Source organism: Rhinopithecus bieti, unplaced genomic scaffold (genome assembly GCF_001698545.2).
Source record: "Rhinopithecus bieti isolate Rb0 unplaced genomic scaffold, ASM169854v2 scaffold_25782, whole genome shotgun sequence".
Classification (NCBI taxonomy): domain Eukaryota; kingdom Metazoa; phylum Chordata; class Mammalia; order Primates; family Cercopithecidae; genus Rhinopithecus; species Rhinopithecus bieti.
In genome coordinates, this window is record NW_016811612.1 from 32,336 (window position 1) to 49,199 (window position 16,864).

At 42.6% G+C, this 16,864-nt stretch overlaps 1 protein-coding gene across 1 annotated transcript in view; it reads right to left on the reverse strand.

Moving 5' to 3' along the window:
- The window catches only part of PFKFB1 (6-phosphofructo-2-kinase/fructose-2,6-biphosphatase 1), a 38,103-nt gene that overhangs the window by 4,821 nt on the left and 16,418 nt on the right, over positions 1-16,864 (reverse strand). Inside the window, exons 8-11 of the mRNA XM_017894310.1 lie at positions 14,647-14,854; positions 11,793-11,939; positions 8,167-8,271; positions 3,129-3,258 (exon numbers count right to left, since the gene is read on the reverse strand). Of these exons, the coding sequence (XP_017749799.1) occupies positions 3,129-3,258; positions 8,167-8,271; positions 11,793-11,939; positions 14,647-14,854 (590 nt within the window). The remainder of the gene's footprint in view (positions 1-3,128; positions 3,259-8,166; positions 8,272-11,792; positions 11,940-14,646; positions 14,855-16,864) is intronic.

A 16,864-nucleotide genomic window follows, 5' to 3' on the forward strand; every position in this document is an offset into this window, starting at 1 on the left:
AAAAAAAAAAAAAAAAAAAAAAAAAAAAAAAAAAAAAAAAAAAAAAAAAAATTAGCTAAGAACAATACTATACTAATAATAGCAGTTAACATATAGCCCATACAGTGTGTCATGATCTGTTCTAAATTTTTTACTTGTGTTACTTAAAATTCATTGTTATTCTCTCCATTTTACACATGAGGACACTGAGGCCAGAGAGGTTAAAGTAATTTGTGAAAGGTAGTACAGCTAGTATGTAAAAGAGAAAGAATCTGAACCTAGGCATCCTTGTTCTAAATACTCTTCTCTTAACTACTAAGATACAGATATCTAATTGCTGGTGTCAGTGTCTCAAATACCATCAAACGTCCTCAAAACAGAGATAAGGGTAGTACCTGAACTTTTATCCAGGAAATAGGCCAGGAGGCACCGCATGACGGCCTGGTGGCAGATCACCAGTACATTCTCCTGTCGTTCTAGCTCCATTATCACTGGCTCCAGACGCTGAACCAGATCCTCATAGGACTAAACGTAAGAGAGATACTCAAGTGAGAAAGGGAGATGAGGCACATTTGCCCAGAGGGGAAGAACTCTAAACTAGGAATCAAGAACATTTGGTTCCAGTGCCAATTCAATTGTTGACCCGGCAGTATGACCTTAGGCAACTCACTTCCTTCTTAGGGTCTTAGTTTCACTATCTGCTAAATGGGGCTATCAATATAGTGGACTAAATAAGTGTATCAATACAGTGGACTAAATAACAATAACAACAATAAAACTCCCCACTGCAAATTGTCTTCTTAAGTGCACTGCTGACCTGTCACAAAATAAAGAAAATTTTATAAATATAGGGCCCCAAAATGAAGAAAACTGAAAAAAAAAAGTGATGTGGATGTAGAAGCCACAGCTGCCCTGGGGCATTTGCCAATAATAGTAACTAAGAGTTTTGAGTTTTAAAACCTTATAGAAGTAGAAGATAAGGCCTTGGGTGTGCACAAGGTGGGGAGTTGAGACTGATACTCTCACATAAATCTGAGACCCTCAAAGGCCAAATCTTTACACTCTCAGCAAAAGTGCAAACTAGAAAAGTTTCTTAACAAGCAAAAGAAACAACAAGAAAATGTGTCTGTCTCTCCTTGGCTCTCAGAGGAAATAAGTGAAAATCCTCCTGTAAGAATTTATAACCACCAGACTTCCCTCAGGTGAGCTGGTGATTCAGAGCTACACTACCCATGTGATTTGAATAATATTATGCTGAGAGTTTAATAAAAGTGATCCCAAGTCGTTAGCTCCCAGGACTGCTTAGAAGAAGCAAACGGAAATCTGTCTGGATTCTCTCAACTCAGGCTGTGTGAGATTCCCATAGATAAATTCTTGCCAAGCTGGAGCTCATATAACACACAAGGAAATAAGCTACCATGAGTGAGAATAAGCAGAAACAAGAAGAGAACCCTAAAACTTAAGATAAGGGATGTCACAATATAAAATAAATATGTTCAAAACTTTTAAAGAAATAAAAGTGGAATAAAAAATGTAAGGAAGAAACAAGATGCCATCAAAATGTGATGTAGATTTGAAAAGAACTAAATAGAATTGCAGATATAAAAAAATAGTCATTAAAATTGAAAACTCAGTGGATGGGGTAAGGAGCATATTAGATACTACTTAAGAAATAGTGACTGGAAGATAAAGCTGAAGAAATTACTCAGGATGCAGCAAAAGATACAAAGAGATAGAAAATAGGAAGGAAAAGTTGGGAGACATGAAGAATAGAGGCAGGAGTAAAGTAACATACATCCAATTGTATTTCCAGAGGAAGATAATAGAATGTGAGAGATGAATTTTAAAGATAAAATGTCTGAGAGTTTTCAGACTTGATGAAAATCCCAAGCCTCAGATTCAGGAAGTCTCACTAATCCCAAGCAATATATTAATAAATGAAAAGAAATTAACATCTAGACATATTAGAAGGAAACTTTAAAGCAACAATGATACAAAACCTTAAAAGTAGCCAGAGAGAAAAGAAAACTAGACTGACAGCAGATTTCCTAGCCACAGTAGAAGCCAGAAGACAGTGAGGGTAATACTTTCAAAGTGCTGAGAGAAAACAACTGTCAGCCTAGAGTTTTACCCAGCCAAGCATCACTAGGATTGAGGACCCCTCCTACCAAGACATTTTAAACAAAAGAAGGGTGTGTTTACTCACTAAAAAAGCTTCTAAAGAAAGATGGAAGGCCGGGCACAGTGGCTCACGCCTGTAATCCTAGCACTTTGGGAGGCTGAGGTGGGTGGATCATGAGGTCAGGAGATCGAGAACATCCTGGCTAACACAGTGATACCCCGTCTCTACTAAAATACAAAAAAATTAGCCAGGTGTGGTGGCAGGTGCCTGTAGTCGCAGCTACTTGGAAGGCAGAGGCAGGAGAATGGCGTGAACCTGGGAGGCGGAGCTTGCAGCGAGCCGAGATCGTGCCACTGCACTCCAGCCTGGGCGAAAGTGCAAGACTCTCATCTCAAAAAAAATATATAAAATAAAATAAATATAGTCATGCTGCTATAGAGACACATGCACACATATGTTTATTGTGGCACTATTCACATAGCAAAGACTTGGAATCAACCCAAATGTCCATCAGTGACAGACTGGATTAAGAAAATGTGGCACATATACATCATGGAATACTATGCAGCCATAAAAAAGGATGAGTTTGCGTCCTTTGTAGGGACATGGATGCAGCTGGAAACCATCATTCTTAGCAAACTATCACAAGAACAGAAAACCAAATAACGCATGTTCTCACTCATAGGTGGGAACTGANAAAAAAATTAGCTAAGAACAATACTATACTAATAATAGCAGTTAACATATAGCCCATACAGTGTGTCATGATCTGTTCTAAATTTTTTACTTGTGTTACTTAAAATTCATTGTTATTCTCTCCATTTTACACATGAGGACACTGAGGCCAGAGAGGTTAAAGTAATTTGTGAAAGGTAGTACAGCTAGTATGTAAAAGAGAAAGAATCTGAACCTAGGCATCCTTGTTCTAAATACTCTTCTCTTAACTACTAAGATACAGATATCTAATTGCTGGTGTCAGTGTCTCAAATACCATCAAACGTCCTCAAAACAGAGATAAGGGTAGTACCTGAACTTTTATCCAGGAAATAGGCCAGGAGGCACCGCATGACGGCCTGGTGGCAGATCACCAGTACATTCTCCTGTCGTTCTAGCTCCATTATCACTGGCTCCAGACGCTGAACCAGATCCTCATAGGACTAAACGTAAGAGAGATACTCAAGTGAGAAAGGGAGATGAGGCACATTTGCCCAGAGGGGAAGAACTCTAAACTAGGAATCAAGAACATTTGGTTCCAGTGCCAATTCAATTGTTGACCCGGCAGTATGACCTTAGGCAACTCACTTCCTTCTTAGGGTCTTAGTTTCACTATCTGCTAAATGGGGGCTATCAATATAGTGGACTAAATAAGTGTATCAATACAGTGGACTAAATAACAATAACAACAATAAAACTCCCCACTGCAAATTGTCTTCTTAAGTGCACTGCTGACCTGTCACAAAAATAAAGAAAATTTTATAAATATAGGGCCCCAAAATGAAGAAAAACTGAAAAAAAAAAGTGATGTGGATGTAGAAGCCACAGCTGCCCTGGGGGCATTTGCCAATAATAGTAACTAAGAGTTTTGAGTTTTAAAAACCTTATAGAAGTAGAAGATAAGGCCTTGGGTGTGCACAAGGTGGGGAGTTGAGACTGATACTCTCACATAAATCTGAGACCCTCAAAGGCCAAATCTTTACACTCTCAGCAAAAGTGCAAACTAGAAAAAGTTTCTTAACAAGCAAAAAGAAACAACAAGAAAATGTGTCTGTCTCTCCTTGGCTCTCAGAGGAAATAAGTGAAAATCCTCCTGTAAGAATTTATAACCACCAGACTTCCCTCAGGTGAGCTGGTGATTCAGAGCTACACTACCCATGTGATTTGAATAATATTATGCTGAGAGTTTAATAAAAAGTGATCCCAAGTCGTTAGCTCCCAGGACTGCTTAGAAGAAGCAAACGGAAATCTGTCTGGATTCTCTCAACTCAGGCTGTGTGAGATTCCCATAGATAAATTCTTGCCAAGCTGGAGCTCATATAACACACAAGGAAATAAGCTACCATGAGTGAGAATAAGCAGAAACAAGAAGAGAACCCTAAAAACTTAAGATAAGGGATGTCACAATATAAAATAAATATGTTCAAAACTTTTAAAGAAATAAAAAGTGGAATAAAAAATGTAAGGAAGAAACAAGATGCCATCAAAAATGTGATGTAGATTTGAAAAAGAACTAAATAGAATTGCAGATATAAAAAAATAGTCATTAAAATTGAAAACTCAGTGGATGGGGTAAGGAGCATATTAGATACTACTTAAGAAATAGTGACTGGAAGATAAAGCTGAAGAAATTACTCAGGATGCAGCAAAAGATACAAAGAGATAGAAAATAGGAAGGAAAAGTTGGGAGACATGAAGAATAGAGGCAGGAGTAAAGTAACATACATCCAATTGTATTTCCAGAGGAAGATAATAGAATGTGAGAGATGAATTTTTAAAGATAAAATGTCTGAGAGTTTTTCAGACTTGATGAAAAATCCCAAGCCTCAGATTCAGGAAGTCTCACTAATCCCAAGCAATATATTAATAAATGAAAAGAAATTAACATCTAGACATATTAGAAGGAAACTTTAAAGCAACAATGATACAAAAACCTTAAAAGTAGCCAGAGAGAAAAGAAAACTAGACTGACAGCAGATTTCCTAGCCACAGTAGAAGCCAGAAGACAGTGAGGGTAATACTTTCAAAGTGCTGAGAGAAAACAACTGTCAGCCTAGAGTTTTTACCCAGCCAAGCATCACTAGGATTGAGGACCCCCTCCTACCAAGACATTTTTAAACAAAAAGAAGGGTGTGTTTACTCACTAAAAAAGCTTCTAAAGAAAGATGGAAGGCCGGGCACAGTGGCTCACGCCTGTAATCCTAGCACTTTGGGAGGCTGAGGTGGGTGGATCATGAGGTCAGGAGATCGAGAACATCCTGGCTAACACAGTGATACCCCGTCTCTACTAAAAATACAAAAAAATTAGCCAGGTGTGGTGGCAGGTGCCTGTAGTCGCAGCTACTTGGAAGGCAGAGGCAGGAGAATGGCGTGAACCTGGGAGGCGGAGCTTGCAGCGAGCCGAGATCGTGCCACTGCACTCCAGCCTGGGCGAAAGTGCAAGACTCTCATCTCAAAAAAAATATATAAAATAAAATAAATATAGTCATGCTGCTATAAAGACACATGCACACGTATGTTTATTGTGGCACTATTCAAATAGCAAAGACTTGGAATCAACCCAAATGTCCATCAGTGACAGACTGGATTAAGAAAATGTGGCACATATACATCATGGAATACTATGCAGCCATAAAAAAGGATGAGTTTGCGTCCTTTGTAGGGACATGGATGCAGCTGGAAACCATCATTCTCAGCAAACCATCGCAAGAACAGAAAACCAAATAACGCATGTTCTCACTCATAGGTGGGAATTGAATAATGAGATCACTTGGACACAGGAAGGGGAACATCACACACTGGGTCCTATTGTGGGGATGGGGGAAGGGGGAGGGATAGCATTAGGAGATATACCTAATGTAAATGACGAGTTAATGGATGCAGCACACCAACATGGCACATGTATACATATGTAACAAACCTGCATGTTGTGCACATGTACCCTGGAACTTAAAGTATAATAAAAAAAGGAAATTATTATGTCAAAGAGACATCTGCACTCCCATGTTTATTGCACTATTTATAATAGCCAAGACATGGAATCAACCTTAGGTGTCCAACAACAGATGACTAGATAAAGCAAATTTGGTATATACACTCAATGGAATGTTACTGAGCCATAAAAGAGAAATGAAATCCTGTCGTTCTCAGCACCACGAATGGAACTGGAAGACATTATGTTAAGTGAAATAAGACAGGAACAGGAAGTTAAACACCACATGTTCTCATTCATATATGGAAGCTAAAAAAAAGTTGATCTCATAGAGGTAAAAAGTAGACCAGAGGATACTGGAGGCTGAGATGGGTAAGGGTTGGGGGGAGAAAAGAGATTTGTTAAAGGGTATACAATTAGAACTAGACAGGAAGAATATAATATGGTGTTCTATAGCACTGTAGGGTGACTATAGTTTATATTATAAGTTTCAAATAGTTAGAAGGAGGATATTGAATGTTCCCAACACAAAGAAATGATAAATGTTTGAGATCATGGATATGCTAATTACCCTGATGTGATTACTATACACTATATGTATCAAAACATCACTATGTACCTCCATAAACATGTAGGATTGTTATGTGTCAATATTTTTAAGTAAATTAAATTAAAATTTTAAATGGGAGGGATATTAAACTAATAAATTAGAAAATTACCAAAAAAAAGAAAGTGCAAGACTCCATCTCAAAATAAAATAAAATAAAATAAATGAATAAATAAATAAAATAAAATAAAAAAGAAAGATGGAAAATGAACTCAGAGGGAAGATTTGAGGTGCAAGGGGCAAGAATGATCAGAGGAATTGGTAAACATGTGGTTAAATCTAAATAAACATTGACTGCATACAATAATAACAACAACAGTAATAATTCACTTGGGGGTTAAGACCAAGTTTGACCTAAAATACAAACAACATGTAAATTAGGAGACACAGTGGCCAGAGTTTTAAAGTTCTTCTGTTGTTTAGGTAGAGGGTGGAGATATTGATTTTAGATTTTGTTAATAATGAATATTAAAATGTTAAGGATTCGAGTTGGTTGCATAATAGCACTCAGCAAAGAATTATTATGAGTAATTTTGAAATACATTTTGACCTTATATCCTTATTGAGATATTGACTAAAAATTGAAAGAATCACGATGAAAAATGTTTTAAATGTTAAGGGTAATCTCTAAATGAATGGAAACAAATTATATAACTTAAATATGGATATAAAAACGTTATCAATCCTAAAGAGGGCAGGAAAAGAGAAAAAACTAAGCAGAGAACTCAAGACAAGATAATAGTAATAAACTAAAAAAGTTAGTAATTACAATGAAAGTGAATATACCAAACTTACCATTCAAAAGACATATATTTTCAGTTTGGATTAAAAACAACGAAACCCAACTGTAAGCTGTTTATAAGAGACACAAAACAAAGATACACAGGGAAGTTGAAAGTAAATGAATAGCTAAAAGTGAACTAGGTAAGCAGTCACCAGAAGTCACTGAATCTTGTACAGCTATATTAATGTCAGATAAAATACGTTTTTAGGCAAAAAGGATTATCGGGAAGAAAGAGGTTTGGTCCTATGTAATGATAAAATGTCCAATTCATTGAGAAAATATAATTGCTTTAATATTGTATACCTCTAATAACACAGCCTCTAAATACCTAAATGAAAATGAGGGCAAATTAAGATGAATTTTATAATGTCATCTCTGAGGGTGAAGAGAAAAAATGTGAAAGTGTTGTATAACTGAATAGAATATCTGTTGTTTTATCTTCCCAGATGTCCTTCTTTTGTAATAACTGTTCCCAGCAATTTATATTAAAGTGTGACTAATAAATGCTCTAAAATGTGGAACTGGCTAAGTGGAGGCTTGATCAAATGCAATGAGCATTCATCTCATATGGGGATAGGGAACTGATGGTCTGGTTCATGTAGTGGCAAATAAGTTGATTAAATTATTAGCCATTGTCCCTTGGGACAATGCCAACTGCCCAGAGAGGCTGGAGCTTTAGGCAACTTGGCAACAAAATATCAGGAAATCAGAGTATGTTGAACTATTTAAAGTATCTTCATGAAGGGATACCAGAAACAAGGTCCAGGATAAAGTGAGCACTTCTGAAGTAGAAAGACAATAAGCAAGAAAATTATGTAGCTTTTAAAAGAAAGGGATGGATCTGTTGCCTATAGCCAAGAATCTAAAACAACCAAGGGCCAGATAATCATGTGCCTTGTGGGATGGCAGCTGCTGCAAGATATGCTTACTCTGTTTCTAAAGCTGTCTAGACAACTGTGGAATCCTGGCAGTTGCATTGAAGACACTGGGGAGTAGTCCTAGGCATTAGGCCACCCCCCAAGCCTTACCTCTCCCTTGGGATAGCGGTAGCGATATTTATCTTGGTCTCGCAGTGCAAATTCTTCAGGGTAATGTTCCTGGATTTCTTCATAGGTCATCTCCTCACAGACACCCTGAGAAAAAGTATTTGGGGGCAAAAGTATTCACAAGATGAAATTCCACAGAGTCTTTGCCATAATTCTTCGATGACTGTGGAACAGTAGCACATGAGCACCTGGGTCTCTGTGAACACAGCTCTGGGTCTGTGCCTGTTATCTATAAGTGTGTATGTGTGTGTGTGTGTGTGTGTGTGTGTGTGTGTGTGTGTATAAGGTGTGCGGCTGTGTGGATGTGACAGTGAGTGTGTGTGGATAGATGTGTTCAGGCTGAGTGTATGATGTTTTTCTATGATTGTACAGATAGGTCTGCAGGTGTACATTATACATATAAGTATGTATTTTTATAAAAATATGGGCATAAGGATTTGTGGCTGTGCTTACAAGTCTGTGTGGAGCATGCTTATGATATGTACTTGTGGTATGTTTAAGGACTTATGCCTCATGTTTGTATATTTGTCTCAGCATATGTTGTGTGCTTGTGTGTGTGTGTGTGTGTACAGGGTGTCTAAGCATTGGAGAATGTGTCCATGTGGTCTTTCCATGCAGGTCTCAGTGTGTCTGTGGCATGTGTGTCTGTTAATGTATATGTCCTTCATTATGTCTCTGGTGTATATGTGAGAGTATCTGTGTGCCTGTGTCTGAAGACCTCTACTTTGGGAACTCTGGCAGATAAACAGGCATCCACAGACATCTCAGACAGGAAAAATTAATAAATTCCTAATGGTTTCAGAGTGGATTTGGGGGAGATACACTCTCCTCATTCAAAAAAGGAATTGAGTGCTCAGAAAATGAGTTCCTAAGGTGCTTATGAGAGATTCCAAGTCTACTGAGAAACTCCCAGAGGTGAGGTGACTACTGCTGGTGGTGGAAAGTTATGTTGGGTTTCTAAGGTTTCCTTTTGGGTATGTGGATTCCAATTAAATCTCCCTGTAGGGGGCCAGCGGCCTCTGGTTGTTGTCTACTGGGCCCATCTACCATGCCCCCATCAGGGGTGAGGAAGTGAACCCCTACCCCAACCCACAAACATCTCTGCAGTGTGAAACTTCTCCAACCCACACTGCCCATGGAAGAAAGTGCACCTTACTGGGTACATGAGGTCCTTCCAGATTGGCTTCAACTTTTTATTCTGAGGAGTACTAGGAGCCTGTTGCTTATAGAAATGGTCATTGACTCATTATTGAGTCAAATTGCTTAACCTCTCCAAATTTTACTTTCCTTGTCTGCAAAATGTGGAGACTTAGAACTACTCCATAGAAGTGTTTTGAATACTGGAAAATGTAAGTAAAATATATTAGTACAGAATATGCAAAGGACATTTTAAAGACCCAATCATTAGAATCAAGTATTAATATTTTATTAATCATGGAAAATAAACCAGAAACTTAAATTCTTGCTTTATCATCATCCTAAATTCTTGCTTCTTCCTCACTCACCCCTCATAGCCAATTTCTGAGATTCCACCTCCTAAATCTCTCTCAAATCGATTCCTTTTTTCTTCCCTCTCCATTTGTACTACTACAACCTTAGCATTTCAACACATCCAATCAACCTCTTTGTTTATGAAGTTCCCTATCCCTGTCTCTCTGCCTGGAATGTCATTCTTGATCCTTTCTATTTGGTTCACTGTTACTCAAACCTGAGGCTTCAGCTATGTATCACTTCTTCCAGGTAGATCTTGGCTGAGTTAGGTGTCCTGCCCCAACTTCTATGTACCCATAGTCTTGCCTATCAGAGCCTGTATCACACATGCTGTTCTCTATTTCTCTGTTTATTCCTCTGTCTACCCTATTTAGCCTGAAAATTCAGTGAAGACAGGAATGAATTAGATCAATTTCCACCTCCAGCATCACTCCAAAACCTGAAACAAGGAGGGATTCAATAAATGTTTACACCACATGTGGACCAGAAATAAGAAGCCACCAAACTTATGATGAAGAAATTTCATATTTGCTTGCATATATTTTATAGCAAATGTATGTGGTATACAGAACAATGCTGTATAGCCCTTTCCTAACTATGTGTATTTCTGTACCTCTATATGTATATACACATATGTATGAATGTACACACACATACATGTCTGTTTCTATAGAGGCATATCTAGCAGGCAAGTAAGTAAGTTAACCTACCCAAACACAAGTTATTTACACAAGTGGTGAAGCTTTTATGTTGATGCCTAACAATCATAACCTGTGCGCTGCTGCCCAGTGCCATTGTACCTACAGTGCAGGTGAACAATGGAGAGGAAACAGCTCCTTTCTCAAAGAGCTCATGGAAGAACCTGACCCTGAAGAGAGATTGCTATACCACCAAGGTTGGGTCCTTCATGTCTCCCTCTTCCGCATCCCTTACAGCCAGTGCACCATCAAGCCCTGCTGATTCCACCTTAATTTTTTTTTTTTTGAGACAGGGCCTTGCTTGTCACTCAGGCTGGAGTGCAGTGGCATGATCACAGCTCACTGCAGCCTCAACCTCCCAGGCTCAAACAATCCTCCTATCTCAGCCACCTGAGTAGCTGAGGTCACAGGCATGCACCACCACACCCAGCCAATTTTCAAATTGTTTGTAGAGATGGGGTTTTACTATGTTGCTCAGGCTGGTCTCCAACTCCAGGGCTCAAGTGATCCTCCCACCTAGGCCTCCCAAAGTGCTGGGATTACAGGCATGAGCCACTGCACCTGACCTGATTCCACCTTTGAAACATTCCCAAAGTCCTTCTTCATTCCATCTCCAATGCCACTACTCTGGTCCAACATGCCCCCACCTCTTACCAGACTAATGCAGTCAACTTCTTACTGGTCTACATGTTCATTCTGGCCTTCTTCCCACCAAGTTTCCACACATGCCCAGAGTGGGCTTTCTTTAAAAATGTGCATCACAGTCAGACTACTCCTACTTGATGTGGACCCCATCAATGGCATCTCATTGTTGTTAGGGCAGCATTTGAATCCCTCAACATGAACTATAAAGCCTGGTGGCCTGGCTTCCTTTCAAGCCTCATCTCCCTTTTCTCCAGATCTCACTATTGCTGTCCCAGCCTCTGTGCTATTCTTTCCTTCAGTTCCCTGAACTTGCCATGCTCTCTTCTTATCTCTGGGTCTTCACATGAGCTATTTTCTGTCTCTGAATTAAATTTATTTCCCCACTCCCCAGACCATTTCGCCTCCTTCTTATGTCACCTCTAGTTCCTCCAGGAAGCTTTTCTTGTAAATCCCCCACCACCAAGTTGAGTCAGGAGCACCCTCACCCTCTGATCCTCCATAATCCCTTCTACTTCTCCTCTCATAGCCCTTTGTCACACTGAGATGTAATGTCCTATTTACTGTCTGTCTTTAGGATAAGGGCAGAGACTTTGTCTATTCTGGCCTTCACTGGATCCCCAAGACATAGAATAATGTCTGGCACATGGCTAATTGTCAAAAAAGTTTGTTGAATTAATTAGGCTCCCCATAGGGGCTGGAGCAGAGGCAACCCAAGGGATAATCCCAGACTCAAGTCACCCCCTCCACACAGGAGATTCACCCCATGCATCTCACCGCATCAATCTCATTCAGGGCCTTCCACTGCTCATAGGGGACACCCAGGGCCTCAGCTGTCTGGATGGTCCTCTTCATGTGACTGGTCCACACCTTCAGGGAGCTGATGCCCTGGGACTGAATGAAGTTGGCCAGGGCATAGGCATACTAGTGCGTGGGGATGCAGAGGAGGAGAGAAGGGGAAAAGGAGAGGTGAGAGAGAGCAGGGTGGCCATAAGAACAAGCTCAGATCTGCCACAAATTAAGTGGTGATGAACAAGCAGAGCAAAGAGTTTAAATGTTCCAAATTTATAAAAAGCCATACTCTTTCCCATGTGATGGCAGGCCAAAGGAATAGAAAATAGCATGAGAGAGAGAGAGAGAGAGAGAGAGAGAGAGAGAGAGAGAGAGAGAGTTCACGTGTGCATGCGCACTCATTGATGATTGCTCACCAAAGCCCCTACTTGGTTATTCATTCATTCAAACAGGCCCACCTCTAATATTTGTGGAGCCTGGGACAAGAGTACCAATGGAGGCACTCCATGCACAGTCTATCTCTCCATTTCTGGCTCCATCCTGCACTTCTATGTGCCTTTAGTATATGCTTGTGGATAACCAAGTAACACGACTGAGTTCTGTCCACATTTCCACCTCCACTAATCCCCATGCTCCACAAACAGCAACCCCTTGGTCGTGTTATATGGCCTGACCTCAGGTGGACAGACTCTGGGATAGGCCCACGTAGGCACTGAAAGCAGACTCTAGACAACAAAGGCAAAGAATTCTAGGGTTGGGGGTACCAGAGTATGGACTGGAAGTAGGGGTTGTGGGATTTGGGAGACATTACTTTTTGACACTGTGAACACTTACCGCTTAAGCAGGGTTCCTGGTACCCAGGTTCTAAGGACATTCACACATGTATTGAGTGTTCATGGCCCTGTGCTGGGTGCTGGGGTGTTCTTGTTCTCAAGACATGGCCAGTCCAGTGAGGGAAACACTGGCAGCACTGAGGGGAACCATAAAGGGCTGTGGGAGCCCAGAGGAGCTAGTGATTTCTTCCTCTGAGTATAGGTGTGTTGTTAACCGCTGATGGCATGTGTCAGGAACATCTGCATAGGTGCATAGGTCCAGGCACACATTTTTATATGCGGATATAGGCGTTTCATACATACATTTCATTATGGAAATGAGTCAGGAGTCAGCATGCTCTGGTGGAAGGAGCCCTTGACAGGGAGGTAGGAGCTGTAGGTTAAACTCCCTCAGCACCCTTACATGGTCCCTTGTGCTGTCGGACACATCCCTGCCCCTCCCTGGCCTCATATCCAAAGAGCACTGGCTCACCTGGCCTGCTGTCTAGGGGCCACACTTCAGATAGTGGATGGGGAGTACCCAGACCACAGCCTGGTACACAGTGGGTGCTGCACAAGTGAGAGCTACCTCAACAGGGAGGTGCTTTGTAAACTGGGCCTGGTGCTCTGTGAGAAGCGTGAAGGTGGCATCAGCTGTGTGCATGCACACACACACAGGTTTGTGTGCAGGGAGGCATGCCCTGTGGAGACAGCCACGTGTTCAACTGGGCTCCGAGCTGTGTGGGCAGGGCCAGGCTGGCTCCACCCAAGATGGCCCTGGCTGCAGGGGCTGCAATGGGCCGGGGTCACACCTCCAGCAGCCTCTGACTCTGCTCTGAGGAGTGGGACATGAGGGAGTCACAGGTTAGAGTCTAACTTGAGGGGAGGCTGTCAGTCTGGAGGTAACAGAAAGGGAGACACTAGGGCGTGGCCATCCAGGGTAGTCCCTTGCCTGGGGCACCCCCCCATCTCCAGTGGGGGAGCTGAGGGCAGGTCAGTAGGCCCCGCTTTCAGTCCTGGCTCTGTCTCATCCTGGCCACCTGCCCTGGGGCTGCTCTCTGCTTCCTCATCCATAAACTGGTGGTAGGAATACCCACCCCACAGACCTGTGGTGAAGATGAAATGAGCCACACATGCAGAAGCAGATGGCACCGTGACTGTGCATAGGTGTCCAATAAATGACAATCATGACAACAATTGTCCATCCTGCACTTCATTTCCCACCTGTTCCATCCCCAAGCAGTCCTGCCAGCAGGAACAATACCTGTGCTAACAAGCCCAGGTGCAGGACCAAATGCTGTGGAAATGGATCCCTGTATTTAGCCAGCAACCAGAACATGCAGGTCACTGTGCTGGGCTGGGGAGAAGATACTCAGGCCAGGAGAGCCACACATGGGCCAGAACTGGGAGAGCTGGAGCCCAGGGCATGGCAACCTGCCTGGGAGGGAGGAGAGGATAGGGAGGGCTTTCTGGAGCAGGTGCTGGGCCTTGGAAGGGAGTGGGGAGGGCAGGAAGGACACTGTCATGGGTGGGGGGGACAGGGGCTACCAGTGTGACACCTGTGTTGGGGTAAGGTGGGGAAGGCAGAATTGGGGAGAAGAGTGGTTCAAGGATGGGTCTCTCAGGGCAGCTGTCTGTGCCAATGATGGTCACCCACTGACAGAGGAGACAGAAGAGGGTAGAGTAGGTGGGGGAGCTGCACCAGCAAAGGCACAACGTTGTGAGAAAGATGATGGAACCAGTCAGGAAGGGCAAAGGGAGTCACTGTCATGGAGCAGCTGGCTTTGGGCAGGCCTTGGGTGCCAAGGCCAAGCTCTTAGACCTGCAGAACAGGTGGCATAGGGAACCATTTGGCGGCTGGGAAGAGACTGAGTGGCTGATGGATGGAAGAGTAGGAGTGATGGAATCTGCTTCTACCCCATCCCTGGATCATCCCACCTCAGGACCCAGAATGTGGCCACCACTACACCTCCAGCCCACCTAGGACAGCCCAGCCAACCCATCTGGGTGTGTGTGGTCCACCCTACCTGCTTGCCACGAACTGAGAGGCCAGAGTCACCTCCGATGCGGCCTCTGAGGTTGAGATCACTCTCACCATGCCGGCATAGGTAGATGGAGCGAGGTGTGACGTGGATATTCATGAGGTAGTAGACTGTGCGGCTCTGGATGTGACCCTGCACTCGGTTCACCATGTAGCGTGTGCCCACGTCGAAGATCTTGATGTAGGACAGGTGGCTGGGCCAGACCCAAGCAGGAGCAAGGGAAGCTCAGGGGCTAATGGTGGTAGGGTTGACTCCGAAAGAAACCCTGAACCACACACCCTTTCAAACCTCTTCCACAACCCAGCTGTCACCTAATGTGATGCCATGCCTTGCCCTGTACCGAGTACCTGTCCTAGAGACTTGGTTATTGGCCACCCAAAGGAGCTCATTATATGCTATTTCCCCCTGTCTCCTTCCTTCAGCCTCAGCTTGAGCCAAACTGCCTTTTCACTCATACTATTACAGGCAGCTGGGTTCTCTCTTCTGGGGTTCACATCCGTAACATAGTCAGAGAGTAGCAGTAATCCTTTGTATCCCTGGCTAACTCCAATGTCTTACTGGCAGCTCCTGACTTGTTCACTCCCCTACCCTTTCTGATCCTGAGTTGAGCTCTTCACCTCTCTCTCTCTCTCTCTCTCTCTCTCTCTCTCTCTCTTTTTTAGCCTTTGCTACATATTGTCCTTTATACTCAACACACAACTACCAGATTGCGTCTGTGTGCATATGTGTGTCTGTGCATGTGTGTGTCTCTCTCCTCACTCAGAAGGGGGGTTGGCCTGGGTTATTTTCCTATTTGCTATGCAGTCAACAAACATACTCCAAACATACTCCTGTGTTCTAGGCATTGTGCTTGGCATGGAGACCCAGTGTCTGTGCTTTGGGAGCTCTCTGGCCAGTCAGGAACAAATACTTGGAAACACATAATCAGTGCTCAACATTCATTCCATAAACAGTCACTCCCTCTAAGGTGTGCCAAATAGTGGGGCATGGGGATACAGAGGTGGTCCACAACATCATTGGGGAACTTGTGGTCCTTGTCCCAAGTTCCTTACTGTATCCTCAATTCTGTGCTTTGTCATGAACTAATACCTACACACTGAATGATATTCAAACTGTTCAACCACCTGTTTGTGTAGAAGCTGGAGGGTGGAGTGTAGGCACTGACTAATCAGAAGACTAGAAACATGGAGCAAGACTTCTGAGGCCTACGCTGTACCAGGCATTAATTCGTTTAGTTGTTGGCCTGTACAGAGTTTGGAGAAATCCCTGAGAAGAGGAGTGGAAGGCTGGGGCAATGGGGTGACACCAGCAGCCCTGGTTGCATGGTAACAAAACCAAGTGAATAGAAAGAGCTGCACTGCACTAACCTGAGGCAGGTAAGGTTGCCGACAGGTTTGGTTTCAGAAAGCCTTTCCCTAGATCTTCCTAGAGAAGTCCTTTATGGCTGCACCACACTCATCATGCCCACCTGTGCCCAATGGCTTCCACAGGGCACTTGTATTTGTTGAACATTTTCTGTGCATCTGGCAGGGAGTGGGAACTTTTAAGCGCATGAATCCTCATAATATTACTACAGAGCAGAGATTATCACCTCTGTTTTAAAGGTGAAGAAACTGAGGCATAGAGAAAGTGATTTTCCCAAGGCCACCTTCTCGGGAAGAAGAACCCCAGAATACTCCCCCCTCCAGTAATTTCTTCTAGAACCCTCAGAGCCTAGGGGTAGAAAATATCTGATGTAAACTTGTTGCCTGGCTACTGTCTGTTCCTAACACTAGGTCCGTTGAGGCTCTAGGAGCTTCCAAATTCCTCAGCTTAGTCTGATTTTCTGGTTTTGTCTTCTCAACTGGGCCCGGTTGGCCTCACTTTATGGTCCCATGCCCATACCCATATCTTCTCTGTTTCATTCTTGTCTTCATACCTTTGCTATTACACTCGGAATATTTTCTGTATTTCTCTACTCTTGTTCAGATTTAACTAGGCACTTACAAAGTGCTATTCTCTTTGCCTGATTTCCAAAGTTGAGCTGCTATGCATTCATACCTCAAGAACCAGCATATTCACTCTTTAGGAAGCCTTTTTTGAGACCAGGATCATGTGAAGTCATTTAGAGGTATTCCACACCAAAAATAGTAGAGTAGCTAATGCCTCCTCCATCCAAATTTTAATTTTATTTTAAAATTTAAAAAATGTTTTAAATTTTTAT